We start from the raw sequence: 26,514 nt of genomic DNA on the forward strand, positions 1-26,514 counted from the left end.
CACACATCAACAAATAAGAATTTGGCGGGGGAGGGTCATGGCAGAAGTTCATTGTGGGTCATGGAATGCTAACTGCTATATGCTATGTGCTACTGCCGTAGCTATTAAAATAGATAATTTCATCGTTGGCGGTAACTTATAAAAACTGAGAGGGGCTGAACAAAAATGGCACCGAAAAGAAAATTATGTACTGCAGATTACACAATATCAACGAATACTATTTATCTCATTCGCGGAAGAGACAAAGAAAATGTCAGCAATCGTCACACAGACGTCAACCAATAAGAATTTGGCGGGGGAGGGTCATGGCAGAAGTGCATTGTGGGTCATGGGATGCTAACTGCTATATGCTACTACCGCAGCTATTAAAATGGATCATTTCAACGTTGGCGGGAACTTATAAAAACTGGGAAGGGCTGAACAAAAATGGCAACGAAAAAGAAATCATGTACTGCAGATTACAAGCTGGACGTAGTTTAATATGCAGCAGAAAACGACAAGAGGAAGTGGCGCATATCTTTGGAGTTGGCAGAGTTGTTTAGAAGCAACATGGAAGAAAATGTCATCGGATTTATCGATTAGGAGTGACAGATTGTTTGGTAAATGTATAGCATGTTCTATATGTTATAGTTATTTGAATGACTCCTACCATAATATATTACGTCAACATACCTCTTGCGGGTATTCAATGCATTAACTAAAACCTTGATGTAGATGAATCGTGTAGCCCTAAAAAGTATGCTTCATGGAAGACTGCATCCTGGCCGTAGAGGTCATTTTTAGGGCCTCAAAATGGGAGGTTGGGGTGTGAGCGAACTGAGAACAAAACCAACCTTCCACCTAGGGCTGCACGATTAATCAACATCGAATCCGAATTGAGGTTTGAATTAGTGCAAAAATGTAACTGCAAGGGGTGGAGATTTTTTGTCTTTTACCCCCACTGTCACCGCCATTTGACTGACCGACATGTTCGCCAACCAGAATTGATGCCTTGCGACTTTTGAATGCTGGCCAATCAAAAGTGTTTACAGGAAACAGCAAGTTTGTGTCTGCTGAAGTGGAGGCAGTCAGTATGTTAATAACAATCCCCACTTATTTGAATCTTGCAAAAAGTTTTGATGATTGAACTTCAGAAGCTCTGATGACTCAAAATGATGGAGAGAAGTTGACATCAGAGAAGTTTGGCAGTTAAATTGGGTTTGAGAAAACAGAAGAGCTGCAAATGCGAAGTTTGTCGTCGTATCTTTGCCAAATACAGAAGAAACAACACTAACATTTATTAACAGTAAAAGAATCACCACCGACAACAGTGGGAGCCTAACCTACTTTGAAACGGGTGGAAGACACAAACAGGTTACGACAAGTGGCCAAGAAAGGTACGACAAGTGGCCAAGAAAGGTGCAAGCAAACATAAATTACAGCAGCATTTGCATCAATGATACCTTGTGAAAATAGCTCATGTTTGTTCTGATGGTATTGTATAATGATTTATTGATGAGAGTTAATGCAGAATCAGTCATACTTCTGTTAATATACAGTCAGAGGCCTAAATGTATGTACCTAAACTGTTTCAGGCTTATTAGATCGTGTTTATTTGTTTAAGCTGCCCAAGTTTACATGCATGCAATGATTTTATCCCATATGTCTTATTGTGCCATTGTCTGGGGACAGGCCAAGAAAATGTGTAGTGAAGCCTCTGTTGTCGTTATATAAACAAACACTAAAGACATTTGATCAAAAACCGATTAAGCCAATCATGGCCTTATTACTCAAAAATATAACAAGATGAGTTTTGATAATTTTATAAAAGTGGGTTAGCCCCTGATGTGATGTGTCAAAAAATACAAAGATACAATAGTGAAGGTTTGCAGACTCGAGCTGCAGTCGATGGGAGCTGTAGGGTGTAAACATGCCGAACTGCTCTGGATCAGTCTGCGTTCTCAGTGAAGGCCTCACCTTTGTGGAACTCTTTGCCACTGGAGTTAAAGTCACAGTTGGACATTAAACCTTTCTCCACAAAACTGAAAAAAGTGGCTTAAGGAAAATCAGAAGCGTGAGCACGAGAAATTGATTTTATTAGGATATTATTATTGTACTTGTCTTAATCTTTTGTATGTTTCAAACTTTTCTCAACTTTTTTTTTTTAAAGCCTTACAAGGGACTAGGGTTTCAAATTAGCATGTGGCTAGAAATCTTATGTACTTTGACATCGGTTACCTGTGGGTAGCAATATTTAATTGTACTGTCCCCGTCAAAACAAATAAATAAATAATACTTAAGTTCCAATGTCTAATGATAGGCATATCTGTAAAAGCACCTCTTGATCTATTAAGGAACTACGCAATCTGTCATTTTTGTGGGTCATTTGCAAAAAGATTAAATATACAGCTCAAATATGAATTATTTTTGACCTATTTACATCGTAGAGACGTCACTCAAATTTGAGATGGAATGAAAAAATAATCGAACAAAAATTGAGCAAAACCATTCACAGTGAGAGGGAAAGGAAGGCAACAACATTTTGTACAAGGTCTGAGGAAAGTGGGTGCGATGCAAATGCTTTTAGTGGCTGAATGCTCATCAACCCTGCAGCACTTAACATAACAATGCAAGTGCTCCCAGTTTCCATGGAAACATATTTTCGAACCCTTTAAGAAGGAAGGCAAGTGCAGAAAACATTTTTATTTGCAGACCATCATCAGAGCCATCCACATTACCTCCCATTTTGTAGAGAGCAATTTGACGCCAATGTGTCACTTCATTAACAATTTCACACTTAATGGATTGTGACTAATCATGGAAAGCAGCGGTTGTTGCTTAATACAACATGTTGTGTTTGGTCACACACTTAAAAGCGCTCTTTTTTTATTTAAAATTAAAAAAAAGCAAACACTTACACAAGTGCCAAGCCAAGGTAGTTGGAGGTGCTGCCCCAGTACATAGGATTATCTATGAAGCTGAAAGGAAAGCCGGTCACCTTGTCATCCATCAGAATACCAAAGTAGTCACCTTGAGAATACAATATATACAGGTGTCAATACAGTCATGTGATGTCACTATGTCAAACTTTGGAAATATACTGTGTAATAATAATAATAACAATAATAATACATTTGCAATTTAAAAGATAACTATAAAACAACAACAGATTAAATCAACACATAAATTAAGGACAGCAAAGTGAGGGTGCAATTTTGAACAGGTGGGTTTTGAGTCTTGATTTAAAGGTATAAAACCAGTCGATATTATGAATGTCAGATGTTAGAGAATCTTAGAGATTAGGAGCTTTCAGTCACTCTGCTACCAAACTTAGAAACTTTGTGGTGCTGTGGCGGGCAGAAGACACAGCAAGGAGGATGCAAGAGGACAATCCAGAGAAGTGTGCTGGAGGAGGTCAGACAAATAACGAGGAGTGATGACGTTGATGGCTTTGAAGTTACACAGAAGAATTTTGCAGTTCATTCTTAGCCTGCAGGGTTTCTGCATGATGTGATGGATAAGGGGCTTTCGGCTATGATTCAGGCAGGAGTTACGGACCAGTTGGAGCTCGTAGAGGAACCTTGGGTAGGGCAAATAGGAGGAATGTGCAGTAATCATTGCGGGAAGTGACCAGACTGTGAACAAGGATGGAGGTAGCATGGACAGTAAGAGAGGGGAGTAATCAGGTAATTTTGCGAAGATGGAAATAAGCAGAGCAGGTGATGTTATTAATATGAGATTTAAATGACAGTGAGCTAGTCAAGATGACACTCTTAACATGAGGGAAGGGGGAGACGCAGAGGTTGTCAATAGTTTGGTAAAATAATCAAATTTCAAAGTCAACAGTTTCTCACTATTAGGACAATTTCAGTTTTATCACTGTTCAATGTAAGGAAGTTTAAGTGAATCAGTCTGTTACTACAGCTAAGCAGAAGGTGAGGGAGGTTAGTGGATGTTGAATTCACTGAAGACTAAAGGGGGTGAGGTAGGTAATGAAAAAAGTGCCCCAGGACAGATCCATGGGACACACCTGTTGTGACTGCAGAGTGGTCACACTTGAAAGATGTAAGCCGTACGAAGTGAAAGTGCCTGTAAGATGAAATGAGTGAAACTTGTCCAGGGAAGTGTTAATGATGCCAATGGATGAGAGTCTGTTAAAGAAGATTGGATGAGAGATGGGTCAAATGCTGCACTGTTCTAGGAAGATGAGGACGGATCAGCAGCAGTCAGAAGGTTGTTGGTGATTTTTAATTGGGCAGTTTATGTACTGTGATGAGGAGAAGACTGGACTGGTAGGGTTTACAGGGGGACTTCTGGGTGAGTAGGTGAAGTTGTAGTTGGGAGGTGAATTTTGGAGATGCAAGTTAAATGGGACAAATATTATTGTAATTTTTGGTATCGGAACCAGGTCTTTTCAAAATTTGAGAAACAGCTTCTGTCTGGAAATGTGTCGGAACAATGCCGGAAGGTGAAGAGTGAATGATGACGAAAATGAGGAAAAGCAGAGAGTAGAGGCATTATTTGACTAGGGTTGGTAAGGACAGGGGCTCAAACGAACATGTGGACAATTTGGATTTATGAATGAGGTTGGAGATTTCTGACAGAGTGGGTAGTACAAAACTTGAAAGAGAAAGGAATCATAAAGTAAAATGTGAATTAGTTTTTCTGTAAAAAGAGCATGATTGAATGGCAAGTGTCAATTTAGTACAGCCTGGGGGAAAGAGTCTTGTGGTTGAAGAATGTTGTTAAACAGTGAAAACAGCGTTTTAGTGTTGCCATTGTTAGAATTTTATAAGGTTGGGGTACTAATGGGATTTGGTTTGAGTGATATAGTCCTTGCTAAGAGAGGGAAGTGTTGGGTGCTATTCCTTGTGAATGTTGAAACCAGTTCTATAGTCGCTGAAATTAGCGCCATTTTGTCTTCTATGTACGGAGTTCATTTTTGTAATGTGTTACCTGTTCAGCGGGAATTGAGAGATTGGACGGGAATTAAATATTGTCAATATAGGGGTAGAAGTTGTCGATGTTAATGTCCTTGATATTCTAAAATGTGATGATACGAGGAGACTTGATTTTAGAGGCGAGGACGGTGGTGAATGAAAGGAGAATATGGTGAGTAACATGAAGTTTTTCAGCGAAGGCAGTGAGACAGGAACAACAAATTACATAAAAAATATGCTCTTTTATGTGTGTCAGAAAGTTAATGCATTATTGTAAAACTGTCCAAGGATGATAAAAAGGGAGCCTTGGTTTTTACTTTTGCAAAAAAGCTCTTTATTTTTCACAAATGTTTGCGAGATTGTGAGCTTATTTTTTGGCTACGTATCTGTTGCATTATACATGATACGCCATAGTCGAGGACAGGAGCATATATAGATATATAATACAATTTGATATACTTGCCATTTTTTACAATAGATTTCTATGGCTTTCTATTTCTAGTCTAAAAGTTATGTATTCAGATTTTGTGAAATATTACATACACAAATACACATATGTATGCTTTTGGTGCAATTTTCCATGCCTAAACCACTGTTAATGCTAATTACTTGTGCAATAGGGCTATGTGCTATGATAACAAGTCGTTAATTTACTAGGCCAAGAGGGAAGTGTATTTTTTCTTCCTTAAGCACATTTATTATACACAACAATTTAGCACACATGTACTTAAGCACTAACACTTTTCCATCTTACGCATATTATCTACATACCTCATTTCCATATGAGTTGGGAAATTGTGTTAGATGTAATTATAAACGGAATACAATGATTTGCAAATCCTTTTCAACCCATATTCAGTTGGATATGCTACAAAGACAACATATTTGATGTTCAAATTGATAAACAATTTTTTTTTGTGCAAATAATCTTTAACTTTAGAATTTGACAAAGAAGTTGGGAAAGGTGGCAATAAATACTGATAAAGTTGAGGAATGCTCATCAAACACTTATTTGGAACATCCCACAGGTGTGCAGGCTGATTGGGAACAGGTGAGTGCCGTGATTGGGTATAAAAACAGCTTCCCAAAAAATGCTCAGTCTTTCACAAGAAAGGATGGGGCGAGGTACACCCCTTTCAATCCAATCAAATCCACTTTATTTATATAGTACATTTCAAAGTTTCCAAAGTGCTGCACAACAATATTAAAAACAACATTCACACTTTGTCCACAACTGCATGAGCAAATAGTCAAACAGTTTAGGAACAACATTTCTCAAGTCAAGTCAAGTCAGCTTTATTTAAATGGGTTGCACTTGTATAGCGCTTTTCTACCTTCAAGGTACTCAAAGCGCTTTGACACTACTTCCACATTTACCCATTCACACACACATTCACACACTGATGAAGGGAGCTGCCATGCAAGGCGCCAACCAGCACCCATCAGGAGCAAGGGTGAAGTCTCTTGCTCAGGACACAACGAACGTGACGAGGTTGGTAATAGGTGGCGATTGAACCAGGGACCCTCGGGTTGCGCACGGCCACTCTTCCACTGCGCCACGCCGTCCCAATTTGTCAATTTCTTTACATGTAAGACATACAAAGGTATCGAAATTATGTTTCTCACTCTCCCATGCGTAGACAAAAAGAAAAGAAAACACAACAGTAAAGTGTAACGTGAATATGTCTACCTACTAAAGTGACAATGTATATAGTTCCTGTTGTTTTTAAATAGGATATGGCTGTAAACAATGAGTGTTTCATCAGTAGTGCAAATACTTGTGATATACACCACATGGGCTCAGGAACACTTCAGAAAACCACTGTCACTAAATACAGTTTGTCGCTATGTCTGTAAGTGCAAGTTAAAGCTCTACTATGCAAAGCGAAAGCCATTTATCAACAACATCCAGAAATGCCACCTGCTTCTCTGGGCCCGAGATCATCTAGGATGGACTGATGCAAAGTGGAAAAGTGTTCTGTGGTCTGACAAGTCCACATTTCAAATTGTTTTTGGAAATATTCGACATCAGGTCATCTGGACCAACGGAGAAGCGAACCATCCAGACTGTTATCGACGCAAAGTTCAAAAGCCAGCACCTGCGATGGTATGGAGGTGCACTAGTGCCCAAGGCATGGGTAACTTATACATCTGTGAAGGCACCATTAACGCTGAAAAGTACATACAGGTTTTGGAACAACATATGCTGCCATCTAGGCGCAATCTTTTTCATGGACGCCCCTGCTTATTTCAGCAAGACAATGCCAAGCCACATTCAGCACGTGTTACAACACCGTGGCTTCGTAAAAAAAGAGTGCGGGTACTTTCCTGGCCCGCCTGCAGTCCAGACCTGTCTCCCATCGAAAATGTGTGGCGCAATATGAAGCGTAAACTACGACAGTGGAGACCCTGGACTGTTGAACGACTGAAGCTCTACATAAAACAAGAATGGGAAAGAATTCCACTTTCAAAGCTTCAACAATTAGTTTCCTCAGTTCCCAAACGTTTTTTGAGTGTTGTTGAAAGAAAAGGTGATGTAACACAGTGGTGAACATGCCCTTTCAAAACTACTTTGGCATGTGTTGCAGCCATGAAATTCTAAGTTAATAATTATTTGCAAAAAAAAAAAAAAGTTTATGAGTTTGAACATCAAATATCTTGTCTTTGTAGTGCATTCAATTGAATATGGGTTGAAAATGATTTGCAAATCATTGTATTCCGTTTATATTTACATCCAACACAATTTCCCAACTCATTTGGAAACATGGTTTGTACTATGGGGACTTTATTCTTGACCTGTCTTGAGCTGCGATCATGCAGCATAGCAGCAAACTACTGTTATATGGGTGTTTTTATTTTTTTAATATTATATCTAAATCTGTGTTTTTTATTGTACAGTTTGTGTCTGATGTTAACTTTTTATGGACCTTGTTGTATTTACCATCACTCTGCCAAGGACTGCAGTTGGAAATTAGCCTTTGGTTAAAAGCTGGCACATTTACATTTTACATGTTAATTAAAGTGCATGTAACAAAGACATAGCAAACATAAAAAATGTTAACTTCATATCAGGAGTTGTTTTATACAAACTAATTGGTTTGTTAAAGTGGGACATGCAACAGATACATCGGAGAATATGCAGCTCTTTATAAATGATTTAACGTTTCGGAGTCGCCGAGTAGCAAATTCGTCACTGACCTGTACTGGTTTTAGGACCGGTGGTTTGGGACTATTGGTTTAGTGGACCAAAATTTACTTACACGGAGAGTTAGCCAAACTGGCTAAACTGGCTAATACCCTGTGATCGGTAGTCCGTCAGGTGTTTTAACAAGGTGCGAAACATGTGTTTTATGTGCGCACAAATGTTACTTTGCCGATTTAATCTGGCAACCCTTTTGCAGAGATTCACTTCCCACTGAAAGGAAGTCAGTGGTGCAAAAATTGGCCAGCAGTAGAACTTCGATTATTTTCTTGACATGCAGGAAGTATCTACTTGTATATATTTTAGTGTACTATTTTCTATCACCATAAAATATCAGAGGTAGTGGATATTGACAAGACTGGGTCAAGTAATCAATGTTGAACTTTGAGCGGCAATAATATAACAGGAATTCGACAAAAAGTTACTTTTTTTTTTATCCTTGGAAGGAATTCAATCTACAGAAGAGGGTAAATATTACATGATAAAGTATCAGTGGAATGGAAAAACAAGTTACCTCTATATTGAAGGTATTGTAATAAATATCTGATTTATAACAACAAAATACTTACTAAGTTTGCGATTAAATAAACATGATCAGAATAGTATCAATCGCACAGATATTTCCGAGCCAATTTGAGAGATAATGAACAAGCCAGTCACGTGATCCTTGAAGTAGCGTTGAGAACCTCAGACCTTTCCCCCAACAACAACATTCAGACTTTGTGAGAGCCAACAACAAATACTTTGGAAAAAATTATGATTCAGAGCCTTATATTTTTGATCCTGAATATAAGGAGGGTGAGCTACAAGTTTTAAAAGCTGACTGCTGGACAGATCCAACCTAAGTGAAACAATATGTGGCAATGGAAGTATTGCTAAGTGCTAAACAAGAAATACAAACTACGAATATAACAAAATGATCACTTACTGTACAATGTCTGCTCTCACAGCGATGACGACTAACAGGATTTTAAATTATTTCTGTTTAGATGAAGAAATATTCATTATTGACACAAAGGGTTAAAAGTAAAAGTTGCTGCAGACACCGTCTTTGGTTGACCTTTTTTCTCCGGCATACATTGAATGTCACAGATGAATAACGTCTAGATTCATAGCTAAATCCTCCTATTCATCAGATGAGAGGCATGATTTATAATCTAGTTTGACAAGGCGAGACGCAATGTAGATCCAACAGGACATCGCCAGCTCAATGCTGCAGCACAAGATAGGAGTTAGCTCTCCGTTATGAATCCACTAAAAATCGTTTGTTTGCGTTAGCGCTTATAATAAAAACGGTGTCACCATTTAGTTAGCATTCAGGTCACAATATGTAAATAAAGTATTGTTGATGGGATTTGGATGGATATTTAGGGTGTTGTGTGGGCAAAATAAAGAGTCCACATTGACTCAATTGTTAGCTGACTTTTTATTCATTTATTGTATTTATCTATGCTGTAGAATGCATTACAAAAAAAAACACATGTGCTTTATGTTTTACATAGGGTTTGTAATTGATAGACAGCACATTTCTTTGTAATTTTTGCATATTTCCAGTGTGACTGATCTTCTGACATGGTCAGAGTACACAAGCGTTCCCATCCTGACGTCATCCGACCCCGAGTCTACGGAAATTTCTGAAGACATTCGGAGGGGAATATTCAAAATGGCCGTCTGAAATTGTGGAATTTTGGGATGTTTAGATAGTATATTTACATACTTTGTGGATTGTAAATACAATTGGATATGGTTTAATGGATACAACGAAACACAATTAAGTACATCAAGTCAACTTGTTTTTCCACTCTACTGGTACTTTCAAGGGGGGACTGCACCTTTTTTTAAATGTTGTCTATCATTTACAATCATTATGAAAGACATGACGATGGATGTATTTTTACAAAATGCATCCTAACTTGTAAATAAATGTAAATAAAAGTCCACTAATAACGGAGTCAATTGGAAGTAATATATTGCACCCATAAATTCCTCTACAAAAAAAAATTCCATAAAGCGCCAATATAATTCCATTTTTATTTTGTGACTTGAATATTAACCAAATATAAGCGATATTGGTATTATATGCGCTAACACAGAAAAACTACTTTTAGTGGCGCCGTGATCAGAGGGAGCTAACAGCTTGTGCTGCTGTATTGACATCAGCGGCTGCAGTGAGCTGCTTTCACGCCTCTGATCTCGAAAGTTTATTCTCGATCATAAATAATGTCTCTCACCTGGATAGTAGAAGGATGAAGACATAATCTGAAGATTTGGTCAACATTGGCATCTAATTTAGATCCAGAAATGGTGAGAAAAACCCAAAAAGAAGCTTGGACAGCAATTGGTTCCACCCTCTTTTTTCTTTGCCAGTGATTCTTCATCTAAACGAGACTATAATAACATTCTATCAGTCGGTATAGTAATGACAGCAGACCTTGTACAGTAAGGTATTGTTTATTATGTTCGTTGGTTCTCTTGAAAGTCTGCAGTGAGTAATAATCAGTGATGGTGAAAAAAAAAAAAGAGAACGTTGTGATGCGCTTTTAAAATTAACTCACCGGCAAATGCTTAAAATGACCAAAATAAGTAAATATTACATTTTATGAATGTGCCTGTTGCTACGTTACATACAGTATATACTTACAGCGTGTATATAAAACCTTGATGGAGGAGTTTGGATATTTTTTAGACCACTTTATAGGCAGAATAAAGCGACTCTTACTGTATATGCTCCATTGTAAGCCGACTTTTGATCGCATTTATTCAATATTTAGAATACATAAAAACAGCAAAAACATACGTGTTCTTGTGTTACATAATATTGAGAATGATAGACAAAATTCTAAATAAAGTGCAGTTCCCCTTTAAGTTTTTTAAGGCAACTGTTTACTGCATTCTCAGCACCATGTCATGCTGGCCAGATATTGTGGGCCCACGCACACAAACCCATGGCCTTGTTTTCTGTTAAAGAGAGGCTGTTGTCCTCAAAGTTACGTAACAATTGCAATGGTGCACACTTAGTGAAAACCCTGCAGGTACGAATTGAAGAAATTATACTAACAAATGTGTTTACTTTTGAGTTGGGAAAAAAACCCAAACACCATAACAATGGTGGTCTAGTGTTAGCTTGTCAAAGTGACACAATTAAAAGCTAAATTAAACTTTATTGTACATTATTGTTTGGAAAAAGGGCAACCTGGTTTTACTTAAATGTGCATGGTAGCATCAGTAGTAACGATTATCAGTAAGTTCTGATAAGAGTCTGGACCCAGCGGCAGGTGGCCGGCACATTATTGCCCTGTGTAATTGGATTGCCTTTGTTTCTGCTCCATCACTTTGACTCATCAGGTCACCGTGACTGCAGGTACTTAATATCGAGCAAAAAAGGTGCATGGAATCAACACGTTTTTCCCCCAAAGGCCCGTGTGTGCCCAAAGTAGGAGGTATTTCCATGCATGATTTTCCCTCTGTGGTTAATTTAATTGAAAATATTTGTACTATTACTGTGCAGGTGACATTCATAAGGTAGGGGGTTCTATTTTACAATGATATAAAGATTTCACCATGCATATTATTGTTTTACTAACTTAATTTTAATGCAGCAATTACATTTATTAGTCATGTAACAGGATTTGAAAATACACTAAATACATATAGTAGAAGCATTGGGTCCTGAAAAAGTTATCTTGACATACAGTTTCTAAATATTGTTGCAAAAAAGAAAGGCAAAATATAAGATTGAAAACTGGAGATCTAACTGCTTTTGATACTTACCAAGGAATGTTCCTGTGAATCCAAGAGCTAGAAAGCTGCTGACCACCAGCAGAGAACCCAATACGATGAAAAATACACCAAAGTAGAACACTTCTGGCCTGTCCAACAACTCCCACCTGGCTCGGGTCTTCATCACCACAGTCATGCTGCAAGAAAAAAAGGGTCTCGCTGTCATTGGAATAGGATTGGATAGTTTAGCTGAGATAGGCACCAGCGCCCCCCGCGATCCCAAAGGGAATAATCGATAGAAAATGGATGGATGGAAAGTCTTTATATATCCTGCGGTGACAATGTGACAATGTTAATGTGTTATTTTAAGCAAGATTTTAAGTGATATTGGAGTGGCACCTGCAGGAAAATTCAAAAAGCAAAGGAGTTTAATGTTAAGAAATGAAATGTTAAGAAATTTAAGAGGAATCCGTCAAGGTCTTATAAGGACGATTAAAAGAAAAGCTGATGTGAATAACAATGGAACATGACTGTCAGGGAGGGACTCGCATGGCTGCGGTAGTTTTGACCTCCAAGATGCAGGAGACAGGAGGACGATGTGCAGGTAAGAGTCTTTTAATTCTTACAAATAGCTCAAGGAGGTGCAGCAGGGAAGTGCACGAAAGCGTAAGCAGTCTACAAGAAACAAGATAGTATGTGACATTGAGACACAAAAACAATCCTCGAGCCCTCACGAAAGGGCGAGGCAGGCATTTATGGAAGCCAGCTGATTGACAACCACTACCAGGTGTGGCCAGGCTGCCAATCAGAGGCAGGTGAGGGGAAAGAGCGCTGAGAGAGACAAGCAGGAAGAAGGAACCAAACATAAGAGCGCTACACAGGAAATAAATGAACTAAGGGAGCATAACCAGACGTAAATGTGACGGATCGTCATAATGACTGTAGTCAAATTGTATGAAAACATATTTAATAAGAGGCAGACAATTCGCTCATGAGTACAACACATTGTGAGCTTGATTGATTAATTTCCATTAAATGGAGTGAGAGGACATACAAAGTGCCAATAAATAGAAAGCTGCTCTACTGACATACCTAAATACAAATGAGGCCTTGCTTTTCTAAGTATTAGCATTACTGAACACTGTCACGATCATTACATTTTTCCTTTAATAAATATGTAGCCCACATATTTTTGGGGTCTATTTAGGTAATGCAATGCAGGTGTAAGGCTAAGGCTTTTTAGAAATTATGACTGGGTAGGAATGGGTTTGGAATTTGGTGCCATTATAGGTAAAGTATTAACTAAAATTCGTAAAATCAGATGGTACCAATTTTCAAGGTTGCATGTGACGTAACAACTGGTCACAGACTGGACAGCACTGTTATCATTATCAGCTCATTATTACATGTTGAAAATATCCATCCAGTTATTCATTTTGTACTGCTTGTCCCTTTCGGGGTCGCGGGAATGAACCCAGGATAGCTCAGGACCTTCGTATTGTGAGGCACATGCACTAACCCCTGTCTCACCGTGCTGCCCATGTTGAAAATATATATTTTATTATTAAATAAATTCCCACATGTACACAGACAAAAGTACCAAACATTGGAACAGTGAGTACCTATACAGATTCGCTGGTGCCGGGAAATGGTACTGTTTTGGTTGAAATGTGAAAGGTACCCATCCCAATGACTGAACCTTATATATTATACCAGGGAATATGAATAATACTTTTCTTTACATTAGTTTTATTTCCTGCGATGAGGTGGCGACTTGTCCAGGATGTACCCCGCCTACCGCCCGAATGCAGCTGAGAGAGAGGCTCCAGCACCACCCGCGACCCAGAAAGGGACAAGTGGTAGGAAATGGATGGATGGATTCTTTTATTTCACTTGTGAAATTGTATAAGTATAAGAGCTGTCAGTAACTTGCTCAAAGATAAACTGCGCCTGAGCCCATTGTTGGGCCATAAGCGGCCCCAAGAGGTCTGCCAAAAATATATTTTTCTCAGCTGTGGTCCAAATGTACCGCAGTGGTACTCAGTTGTTATTCCACTTTTCCACTACTTGTAACGGTAATGACATTATCATACAAACCGAAGAATCTGGAGCTTAAGTTACAGGGAAGCACTCAAAATATGACCAAAGTGGTGAAACAATACTTTAATTTGGATTTATGTAGTTAAACATTTATTTATTTTAGCACTGCATAATTGAATATACATTTATTTTTCATTAGTTTTATCAGTCTCTTCCTTTGCTGTAAATTTGATAAGTATTTTTTTTGTAATCAGCCTGACCTAAGTCTTGAAAATAATATTTGTGATTAACATGTGGTTTCATATCATTTGACAAGGTTTATCCTTTTAAACTGCATGTAGGTTAGATATAATTATTGAATACGATAAAAAACAACAGTAAGAATACTAATGAGGTGTTAATATCAGGAAAAGTTGGGCCCCAAGGCCAAAAAGGTTAAGAACCCCAGACTTATGTCATCACTAGCGGTTTAACATAACATATACATTTTTACAATGTATATATCTGTCATATTTACTAATTGTAGTGAATAATAATTTTTGTCAGCCTGAAGAATTAGTCTTGCGTTTATTATGTCACTCACCGCTGTCCGTCCAGAGAAGCAACAAAAAATGTGTAGTCATGTTAGTGTTACTGTATACTGTAATATACATTAATTGACAGTTTAGCGACATGTTAGTTGCCAAACCTTGCCAATTCGCTAATATTAGGTAATTATATTTTGGGAAGTTAGCGACCTCTGAGCAGCCACTTAAAGGTTGCAAACAGCCTCTGCAATGCTAGTTAGTATCGTATGGGAGATGTATCCCTGATTGTGTAATAGTACACGCTTCTGCCTTTCATAAAAAGCAAGGCTTGCAAAATCTTTCATTTGAAGCTGACTAATATGAGAGTTCAAAAGGTATGCTGGGGTCTTGGGTGGTGTTTGTCTGAATGCCATGCACTTTTAGTCAGTCAAGATGGATCCAAATCAAAACCAGGCTTGTGGTTATTAAGAAAAAACTGGGTTAGGAGGTCTGCGCTGTGACTCTTATGGTGTTGTTGCTTTGTTATAAAAGATGCACAAAAAAGGAATGTATTGGGCCCAGATGTCAGACAGAAAAAAAAAAAATGCTAAACTGTGCGTTAAGTAAGCTGGGGCGGCAGGACGTACTGCTGCGTTTCAGAATAAGAAAAGGGAAATGGGAGGTGTGGGCAGGAGGGTTAGTAGGTGTGAAGGCTGATTTCTGAATAGGGTTTTATTGATAGAAAAACAGCATGGTTTTACAGTATTTTCAGCAAACTAAAGCTCATGCAATTTATGTTAATTCTGGGATAATTGTTCCTTCTCTTACATGTTTTTGTAGATTCTCAGTCATCCTGCTCATGGTCAACAGCGAGGGTTAAATCAAAGCAACTGGACTCTTGTTTCTTTAAGCCATTTTACCTTTCATCCAAAAAGCTTCTTCGGGGTAGAGCTTCCCCATTGAAGCACCTGGGGGTGGTCACTAGGGGTAGACTGGGGCAAAAATGTGGCCTTCAATTATTGGTCTAGACTGGAACACCACAGTCTACATACACTGTGCCAAAAAAAATGTATTGGCTCTGGCGTGTTGTGTCTGTAGCTTAATGTCCCCAGCATAGTTACCAAAGCAAGGCAAGGCAAAACAAAATAAATAATAAAACAACCATCCGTTTGCCCATTATTGATTGGCCCACTCTGTAAAAATTCCGGTACCACCAATGACCAATCAACCCCTGGTCGTTGGCCTGTCCTAAAAATAAAGTTCTGCTTCTGTGAAGACATTTGACAATATCTATTTATATTATTTTATTTTTTTATCTGTTGGATGTTTTTTGTCTATTTGTAATACATTTATGTTCTAGTTAATCCTACTATTTACAGGGCACCTTAACACCGAACCAGCGGTACACCGATGCAAGAAAACTAGGGCAGACCGGGCTATCTTGCTGGTCCCTTTCCGGCAACATAATTTGAACCACAGGTTCAGAGAGACCCACATGTCCAAACAACGTCGAAGGGACCCTTGAATCAACAATTTTTCTGTGAATTCCTCGTTCACAATTCTCTCGCCAAAATCCCTTATTCGTGGCCGCTGCATGAGGTAAGTATGTTGCCTTTGAGCGAATACCCGCTGTCTTCGTCTTCTCTTAAATCACGGCAACAGCAGTGGCTGCAATTGTAATCACAGCTCCCAAACCGTGGAATTGCAAAACGTCCATTTTCCTTAAAGTTGAGTCTCGTGGGACGAGATTTTGCGAGAATTACGGCTCATTATGCAAGACACCCTTTAATGGAAACACCTTCAAGTCGCAAATGTAATTGGTCAAAGTTTTGAAATATCGCTTTTCTTCTAAGAACATTTTTTTTTTAATTCACCAAAAGGTCTGAGAACAACAACGCAACTGGGATTCGCTCTTGCAACCCTCGCCACCCCGAAAGGGACAAGCGGTAGAACATACTGTAGATGGATTGATGGACAGTTTACACTTACTTTTGAACTGTTTAGAAATATTTTCTATCTGAAAAAGGACCACTGAGTAACTGGTCAAGACAACAGGCAGTTTTCATGGACCACAACAACCAGACACGCATTAGGACCAGTGTCTTTAAAGCGCCAGACAGAAACTCATTCCAATCTTCAATTCTATAATATTAACACATATTCACAGTAATTACGATGTGGTGAACAGGAAAGGTAAAATAATATGATCTTTAACTTTTATCCAACTAATAGATCTGCCAAAACATCCAGAAAAGAAGGGAAATAGTAAAGTCATTTAAAGTCAATAGGGACCACAGGTGTGCCACTGGTCGCGACCAGTCTCATTAGTGCCCTTAGCGGTAAGGACCACCGGTCCCAGGACAGACCACGGAATCGGCTACAAGCCTCCCTCCAAAAACGGCACAGCAGTTAATGGACACAACAGACAAAACATAAATCAAATCCTAAACACGAAAACTGACAAAAGGTCAAACTAAAAAAACTATATAAATAAAGCACAAAAGACTGTAACTAAATGAGTCCAAAAGTTGGGATTTAGGTCAGGGTATATCATTGTGCAGAACAGAGATTAAAATTAAAAGTATAGTTCTGACTCTTCCAATTCTATTTTTTAACTGTAAGACACAAAAAAAAACAAATGGGTCCATTTTAACCATAACCTATTCACATTTGTGCTTTTATTCTTATCATAAAAACATACAGAGAAGGAGGTCGACTAAGTTCATGAATGTCAGCATGGGAAGCAGTAAAGATTGCTTTTAGCAGAGAAAAGTGTCCTTTCCAGATTTGTGTATATACTAAAATGCCAGTTTCCGTTGAAGGTTTTATGTAATCTATTTTTTTCTTAACATTCTGTATTCATCATACAAAAGAGAAAGCTGAATTATAATGGTTTGTGTGTATCCCTTCAGCAGTGAAGAGCAGACAGCAGCAAGGTGATGGAAACGTTTTTTTCATTATGTCCACTTAAACGGGTACAGGCCGCATGCAGACAAAATAACTACTGACATTTTAATGAAAGGTTTTAAAGCTGCACAGACATGACCTACATTTTCAACTGATGGAGGTTCATGATAAATACGAGGCATGTATATTTGGTAACACTATTAAATTAGCAGATTTCTAGCAATAAGCATGTGCCGCAACAATATATGAAGACTAATAAACACCAACACATAATTTGTTATTCCATTAATCTTGCATGTCATGGATTGTATTAAATCATTTGTTCAAGTACTGTTTTTTCAATCAATGGGATTGCAAAAAGACCAACTATCATGTGGCCCAGTTATTTGCTCTTTTCTTTAATATCTGGGTACTGTGCCATCAAGTGGACTGTTGGTATATGTTAAATGTGTGACATATTACGATTTTTTTTCCCTACAATTAAACCACTCTCTTGTGGTCTACATAAAATGTAATGGTGGTCCTTTGGTCAAAACTATGCATTGATTATCTTTTAAAGACAATCTTCAGGCCGCTTGTTGACCGTCTTTTCAGGATGCACTGTTTGATAGGCAGTCTTATTTACGTGCCTCCACTTCAAACTGCCTCTTCTCCACACCAGTCATGTTTTAGCACTTCCATATCATGTCTACTGACAGATACTGTATATACGACATATATAAGTCAGACCTATACACTACTTTGTATTAGAAATGGCAACAACGAAGAATGCATGTACAAACCCCGTTTCCATAGGAGTTGGGAAATTGTGTTGAATGTAAATATAAACGGAATACAATGATTTGCAAATCCTTTTCAAACCATATTCAATTGAATGCACTACAAAGGCAAGATATTTGATGTTCAAATTCATAAACTTTATTTTTTTTTGCAAATAATAATTAACTTGTTTCCAAATATACTTTGAATTGTGGACTCGTCAGACCACAGAACACCTTTCCACTTTGCATCAGTCCATCTTAGATGAGCTCGGGCCCAGCGAAGCCAGCGGTGTTCCTTGGTGTTGTTGATAAATGGGTTTTAACTTGCACTTACAGATGTAGCGACCAACTGTAGTTGCTGACAGTGGTTTTATGAAGTGTTCCTGAGCCCATGTGGTGATATCCTTTGCACACTGATGCCGGTTTTTGATACAGTACCGCCTGAGGGATCAAAAGTCCGTAATACCATCGCTTACGTGCAGTGATTTCTCCAGATTCTCTGAAGTTTTTGATGATTTTACGGACCGTAGATGGTAAAATCCCTAAATTCCTTGTAATAGCTCGTTGAGAAATGTTGTTCTAAAACTGTTCGACAATTTGCTTATAAAGTGGTGACCCTCACCTCATCCTTGTTTGTGAATTACTTAGCATTTCATGGAAGCTGCTTTTATACCCAATCATGGCACCCAACTGTTCCCAATTAGCCCGCACACCTGTGGGATGTTCCATATAAGTGTTTGATGAGCATCCCTCAACATTATCAGTATTTATTACCACCTTTCCCAACTTTTTTGTCACGTGTTGCTGGCATCAAATTCTAAAGCTAATGATTATTTGCAGAAAAAAAAATGTTTATCAGTTTGAACATCAAATAAATGATAAATGATAAATGGGTTGTACTTGTATAGCGCTTTTCTACCTTCAAGGTACTCAAAGCGCTTTGACACTACTTCCACATTTACCCATTCACACACACATTCACACACTGATGGAGGGAGCTGCCATGTAAGGCGCCAACCAGCACCCATCAGGAGCAAGGGTGAAGCGTCTTGCTCAGGACACAACGGACGTGACGAGGTTAGTACTAGGTGGGATTTGAACCAGGGATCCTCGGGTTGCGCACGGCCACTCTTCCACTGCGCCACGCAAAGTTGTCTTTGTAGCATATTCAACTGAATATGGGTTGAAAAGGATTTGCAAATCATTGTATTCTGTTTATATTTACATCTAACACTATTTCCCAACTCATTTGGAAACATGGTTTGTATCTATATGTATATGTATGTATATAGTCTGCCTTACAACAAAAGAATAGAGAAAATGATTGAGCTGATTGGGTATAAGGTCGAACTATGACAGCGGACTGGTGCAAAGATCTTCGGGTAAATGTCTACCATATCTACAGAAATCCACCGATGTCCTAAATGGGAAAAACGTCACAAATCGGGCAAATTCCAACCAGCTCATTTGGAGGAAGTATGAATGAAGGCAAGATTATTTCATAAATATCTGAGCTATGCCTCCATGGTTGGATTTCGCATTTTCGGGAGTTTTGCGGATCCCAAACACACAAAAATAAGTACAATAGGTAATAAAAGCTGGTTTTGCATAATAGGTCTCCTTATAGTGACTAAATAATGTGTTTCAGTCCAGGAAAGAGGTATATGCAAAAGAGGGCTATGATTATCTTCATGAAGGAAAAAAAACAATACGTGCAGTGATACCTTGACGTACGTGTCCAAACCTAACAAGTAATTTAAGAAATAGCTTATTGTAATGCTTTAAGTTGCAAGCAAAATTTGCTATATGAGCCTCCCCACAACAATTTGGTGCAGTGATTGTCAGAACGAATCCTGTAAGAGCTATCCAAAACATCCAGTCTAACTCGGTCGCAGAAGCCTAGACCGAGAGATGCAAGAGAACTTTGTTTATAAAACCATTGGAACAGAGAAAGTGAGTGTGAAAAAGGTAAACAGCGAATGGCCCTCTTCCTATAGTACATCTGAGGCGAAGAAAATGTGAAGAAATGTGCGGAGCTGTCTTCTCTGCCGCAGCGCAGCTGCCGTGCCACACAGGTGTAGAACTGCGCTAGGACTGAGCTCCTAGACCAGCTTTCTTTAATTTCCTCAGGAAGTAAAAACGCTGCTGTGCCTTCCTAACCAGATCGTAGGTGTTGCTTCGGGTTAGGTCCTGGTTAAGGTGCACACCCAGGTGCTGAAAACTAGAGACCACTGTCAGTATCAGTCTGGTACCAGCTCTCCAGGTGCTCCATCCGCGTTGGGGATGCATCCCACTAGAGCTGCGTCCTCAAACGTAGCAATGTGATAGTATTTGGGCTGAGCAGTCATAAGTCAGCATGACAGGGGAGGTGCCGTGAAACTTGACAGTTTGTGGTTGGCTGGTAAAGATATGTTTGGATGAGTTTAGCGCAGTATTTGTGACAAAATTGGAATAGAGAGAGGTGAACCAAGAGTCTCCCACAGTAGTAACCTCTGACCTGACAATGATTATTTCCTGAATATATGGACATACTAGAGTTGTGCGGTGTACCAGTAGAAATAAAGTTTTGAGGTACCGATGAATTAAAAATGGTACTATGCTGCTTTTGAAATATACCGGTACCTTTTTTTTTTCATCTACATGATGTGCGTCACAGTGACAATGCTGGCATAGAAGCCGTGGCGCATGAGATTCAACACACGCATAAACGCGTTTTACTTGCAAACAGAAACAATGTAAAAGCAGAAGAGGGAAAATGGACGTCTTTTGGCTTTAAACCTAATGATAAAGGTGGAGATATAAACACTGAGCCGTGCTGTAAAATATAGCTAACTAGCGGCTAACATCTCTCCGTAGTGTTTAAGCAATTTTTAAATGACTAATCCTTGACTCCATGGCGACAGATAAACTGTTTCCTACAAATATCATCCTTGCAGGACAAGAAATAGATAAACATGCTTAACAACACACCGTATGAGGATACAATAGCTTACCGCTAACAGCAAGCTAGCGTTCCTCAATGTAAACAAAAGAGTGGGCCTGCACAGATACTACAATGATTACATCAAGAGTTTTTATCATCACACAATCTTTTTTTCCTTTAAAAAATTTTCATAATGTTTATAAACTCAGGAAATATGTTTCTGGACACATGAGGACTTTAAATATGACCAATGTATGACCCAGTAACCACTTGCTATCGGATCGATATCCAAATTTATGGTATCACCCAAAACCTATGTAAAGCCAACCTGACTCTTGCGAGATCCTTGTAGTTCGCTGAGCTCCACACAAGGAGGGTCTGGGATCAAAGGCATTGCAAACTCCTTCAAGATAGCAAAATATAATGAACCAATCAGGATCGCCGGGTGGGATTTCATAGTAGATGTGACGTAGCACCGTAGCGACTGTTTGATTCATACAACAATGGTGGCACGCAGCCCTCGCTGCGTTGTGTGCTGACATTGATTTTGCTATTGCAACTATTTTGTCGTATATATCGAATATTAATTCTTTAAAAGATGAACAGAGAACGGTTTTGAAGGCATTTATTGGTGGCAAGGATGTTTTAGCTCTTCTTCCGATCTGGTTTGCATTTCCCAGCGTCGCTCTCATCAGCGTCACGGGTTGATTTTGATGTGAGTGGTTGAAGTAGCACATTATTCAAGATAACGGACAAGTGGTTTATCCAATCACATACAATGATTTTTTTAGAAGGCCCCGGCTTCTGATATACATCTCCTAGTGAGAACTCCCAGATCCTTGTGTGGAGCTCAGCGAACTATACGGATCTGGCGAGAGTCAGGTTAATGTAAATCATCCAAACAACAGAATAATAACTGCTTCTTACATTTTAACGGAAGTGTAGATGGTATTTGTTAAAACAGAAAATAACCAGATATCAACATTAAATGAACAATTGGATTAATAATCCATCCATTTTCTAACGCTTTTCCCTCATATTTGTGACAAAATAATACAATGAGAAATGACACAATATGTTACCGCTTACATCAGCAGCCAAAATAAGAGCCTTTGTCACCCGTTTGCTTACTTACTACTAAGAATAAAGTTTTCTAGTATGTTCGCTGTTATTTAATGACAAAATTGTTCTAAAATTGCGATAAGAAACTTATGTTTTATAAGATTTTTTGTTTGTAAAAAGCAAGTAATGTAATTTTTTCGGAAAAACTATTGAAAAGTATCAGAAAGTATCAAAATACATTTTGGTACTGGTACCAAAATATTGGTATCGGGACAACCCTAGGACAAACTGTACATTTCTGCAAAACAGGGACATACTCCAAAATCTTGTAGAAAGTCTGCCCAGAAAAGTAAAAGCTGAGGAGTATGTGTGTTGCTAGCTGCCAGATTTTTTTTTAGAGCTCTTGTAAGAGCAGGGCCCCGAATATTGTCAGGGACATCTTGAGCCCTGTCCACATTTTTTTCAAATTGCTGCGATCAGGCCAACGGTACTAAAGCATATAAAATGCAGAACCACACGACTGAGCAAGAGTAAGAATGCTGAACTAAAGCTATAATAATAGCTATATACATAGTTATTGATTCAGTTTTCACCTTTTTAAATTATTTATCTTCAGAAACCCATTTTATTGGTATTTCAATATGTGACATTTATCAGTCATATCAATTACAGTTTCATATTACACATACTTTTAAGCTTTGTTTTGCATTGTGCCTCTTCTCGATCTCTATAGAAACACGTTCTCGTTTGGTTGTATCTAAAGATAAATGAAAAAATTAAAAAGCTTGACTTGATTTTAATACTTAAGTATACATAGCGTTTATAGGTATCATTTTTGATTATGGTCCATGACAATGACTACAATCAAAAGAAAAGTGTTCTCTACCTGTGGCTGCGATATACATTGAGGAGGAGGATGATGAAGCCAAAGAAGTAACAGGCAAGGTAGGGACTTCCAAAAATCTTGGAGAGTTTACGTGTCTTGTGCTCCCATCTTGCAACCTGAAGTAAGAAATGGAATAAATGAGACAATGTGCTTTACTCTCTCGTCCAGAGATATTAAACTACATTGTTTTGAGGGTCACATTTTCAGAAAAACTAAGGCCTGGGGGGGCCAAACTTCTCACTTCACTTTTCGTCTTATTTTGTATATTCCTGTGAACCAGCGTCTTTTACAGTATACATTTGATTATGGTCCATTCATTTTGCCAGTTAAATGAGTCTAGAATCTAGTCAAAGTTCATCTTAATGACAGCAAACTAGCAAGCTACCAGTTAAATAGCCAAATGATGAAAAATAGGGGGACCTAAAATGGAACCTTGAACAACACTACCAGTGTAACTAAAGAAGTTAAACAAATGACTACTGACTGCAACTGAAGTAAACAAGCCACAGCAACAAATTAACTCAAAAAATTGCATTACAAAAAAAATGTGTAACTGCCAAAAAGGAGATGACTGAAACGGGGACTTTGAGGAACACCTCAGTTATAGTTACCACAAGTTTGAACAACAGTGTTTGATACTTGCCAGAAAAGGATCTGCTGAAGTGTTTACTGTGGTCCAAGTTCGTATATACAACAGGAGCACTCTATAGGGTTTTTAAGAATTTTGCTGTCAAAATGTTTGTCCGACAAGTTTTGAACTAAATCTGGGAGCCAGTAGAATGTAATTCCTGGAAAGAATTTGGCCCCCGGGCCACCAGTTGACTAGAACTGCTATAGTCTGTCATATATTAAGATAAGATGCATTTTTTAAAGGATGGTTGGGTATTTTTCTTTAAAAACTCTGAATTTTAAACTTGTATTTGTTTTATCTATACACAAATGTATTAAGGCATAGTAACAACACACAACAAAAAAAAAATAATTGAAAAGAAATTAAATAGCTACTTGTATCGACAGCATTGCTGCCATCTGTAAGTAGGTGACTGTGTGTTGAGGAAGTGTGTAAATGACTGGAAGGCTGAACCAGAAAGGAAAAGATGAGTTACCATGGCAACGTATTTCTCTTTCACGGGGAGAAAAAACATAAAGTGAGAAAGAATAAGACAAAAGCAGGAGCGGAAATATAATTGAATGTGGTGATAAAAATAGGTTGAATACACAGCATGTTCAAACACTTTCAGATTGTATTATGAAGAGGAGTAATTATGTACACTGTTGTTTTTAAGTCATGTTTAGACTATAATTTTTGTCTTATGACACTAAAAGGTGCAGGTATTGCAATTAAAGATTTACAAAATGTAGCGATAAGTCCTCAAGTGTTTTAAGGGTTTGATTCCACTTTAGACCCTTGTGAATAATAAAAGTAGAGATTTGCTTATGTTATAATTACACACATTGTTTCATTCTATTACATTTTCAAATTTAACAAAAAGGGTGTACAACAACTACACAATGTAAAACATGGAAAGCTGACAATTATCCATCCAACATTGTGCTTGCAGTGTTCAACTGTGAAGGGTTTATTGGATCGTTATTGGAACCTTGAGATTGTCCAATTCCGAATTAAAGTTTTGAAGAGAAATTTGCAGACAAAAATGTTTACAGCTCATTAAAACTTGGTTTAGTGAGTCTTCAAAGATAAACTCTTTGGCATGTTGTGGCTTTTTTGCATTAGTTACTCCAAAACAAAAAATAACTGGCCTTAGGTGGGATAGTAGAGACTATAATGAGTGCAATCACCCCGTTCTTGGCAAAGTGGTTTCTTCTGAAACCTGATTTGTTATGAGTCCTATGCACATGCAAGATGTTTTCAGATTAGGTCATGTATGCACTGACCTCTGTCGCACTGCTCAGGTGTGTTATAATGGCGCAGGGGCCAGCTCCCCCTGAGGCCAGCAACCCCGTGCGAGAAAACTAATAAGAAAGCCTCGAAACAGACAGACCACTCAACGCTGACCTACGCACAGACCTCGTATACAACTGAACAAAAATAAACTGAAAATCCTTAAAGTGAACATCTGAGGATTATGCACCAATATTGTGGACGTCTCCAACCTCTGCTCAAAGAAGCCATCGATTGTCATCTTGGTAAAGATATTCTTGAACTCCCACCATTCCAGACGGGGCAGATGAGATACAGATTCCTGACTACTTACTCAGCTGTCGCAAAGATCGCACTGGGGCGGCCAGAGGCGGTACATAGACCCAGGTAGGGCCTCAGGGCCGTGTGAAATCCCTACGAGGGTCTTCAAAGAGTGAATGGCCAGTCCCCTCAGCAGTCTCTTTCAACTCCTCTTCTCTCGTGTCTTGTTTCCTGACCAATGGAAAACTGCAAGAATGATACCAATCCACAGATCCATCCAAGTACCAAGCCATATGCCTGCTCAACGTCATCAGTAAAGTGATGTAATCCTCTGTTCACAAACAGCTACAGAGATATCTCCTCCGCCATGACCGTATCTCCAATAATCAATATGGTTTCAGACCAAACAACAGCACAGCAGTCCTTACAGTATAGTCACAGACATGGAACAACATCCTCAACAAAGGTGGGGAAGTGTACGCTGCTCCTGCACTGGACATTAAGGCTGCATTCGACCAGGTTTGGCACAATGGTCTTTGTGCTAAAATCACTTCAAAGGGCGTTACTGGAAGACTGCATGTCTGGCTACAGAACTACCTTCAAGAAAGAACCATCAAGGTTGTGCTCTATGGTCAATCTTTATCACGCATCTGTACCGCAGGGATCAATTCTCAGCCCATTGCTATTCTCCATCTTCATAGATGATGTTGTGGAACAGTGTGAGAACATCATATTCCTGTATGCGGACGACTCCACCATCTTCGCACCTAAAACAACATCAAATGGACTGGAGGTAGCTGCATTGCTGGAGAACATTTGAAAGTGGGCTGACACCTGGAAGTCGAAAGTGGGCTAACACCTGTAAGGTTACTTTTGAGCCCCACAAGTACAATACTATAATCCTGTCCAGGAAGAGGAATCCATCCTGCCCAGATCTCTTCTTCAGGATCTGTGAGCAGATAGAGGTTCTGGGTGTTTGTATGGAATCTAAACTAACGTGGACCAGCCACCTGTCCAACATTTGCAAACATGCTGGTCAACGTCTCGGAGCGCTACGTAAGCTGGCCAACAAGATTGATGCTACAGGCAGGGCCAACATCTACAAGAGCCAGGTCAGGAGCATTATGGAGTACTCCTGTCTAGCCTGGTTGAATGCTGTTCAGACCACTCTCGGGCAGCTCGACATCATCCAAAAAAAGGCTCTTAAAATCATTGGCGTGGATAAACGCTGTTGCGAAAATGAAGGACAAGTATAGGCTTAGCGATTGTGAGTGTGTTCGGTGTAAATATGTTTGCAAAATCAAACAAGATAAAGATAAAGGACTCTAGAATGGATCCTAATCAACCTTCAATGATGTGAGCCCCCTTTGAGGGAAAAACAAGGAAAATTTATATCAGTACAAAGTGCTGTCATGTACATAAACCTCGAACGAAAATCAAGATTC

The 26,514-nt window shown here is 38.8% G+C and overlaps 1 protein-coding gene across 5 annotated transcripts in view; it reads right to left on the bottom strand.

Annotated features, from left to right (window-relative positions):
• Positions 1 to 26,514, bottom strand: part of pemt (phosphatidylethanolamine N-methyltransferase) — a 93,618-nt gene that overhangs the window by 26,407 nt on the left and 40,697 nt on the right. For 2 of the 5 annotated variants that reach the window (XM_061908877.1, XM_061908880.1), the window contains 3 exons: positions 22,927 to 23,042; positions 11,893 to 12,038; positions 2,898 to 3,009 (listed from right to left, as the gene is read on the bottom strand). In XM_061908877.1, the coding sequence (XP_061764861.1) occupies positions 2,898 to 3,009; positions 11,893 to 12,038; positions 22,927 to 23,042 (374 nt within the window). The other 3 variants (XM_061908882.1, XM_061908878.1, XM_061908881.1) reach the window with 3 other exon arrangements.

This window comes from Nerophis ophidion, linkage group LG08 (genome assembly GCF_033978795.1).
Source record: "Nerophis ophidion isolate RoL-2023_Sa linkage group LG08, RoL_Noph_v1.0, whole genome shotgun sequence".
Classification (NCBI taxonomy): Eukaryota; Metazoa; Chordata; class Actinopteri; order Syngnathiformes; family Syngnathidae; genus Nerophis; species Nerophis ophidion.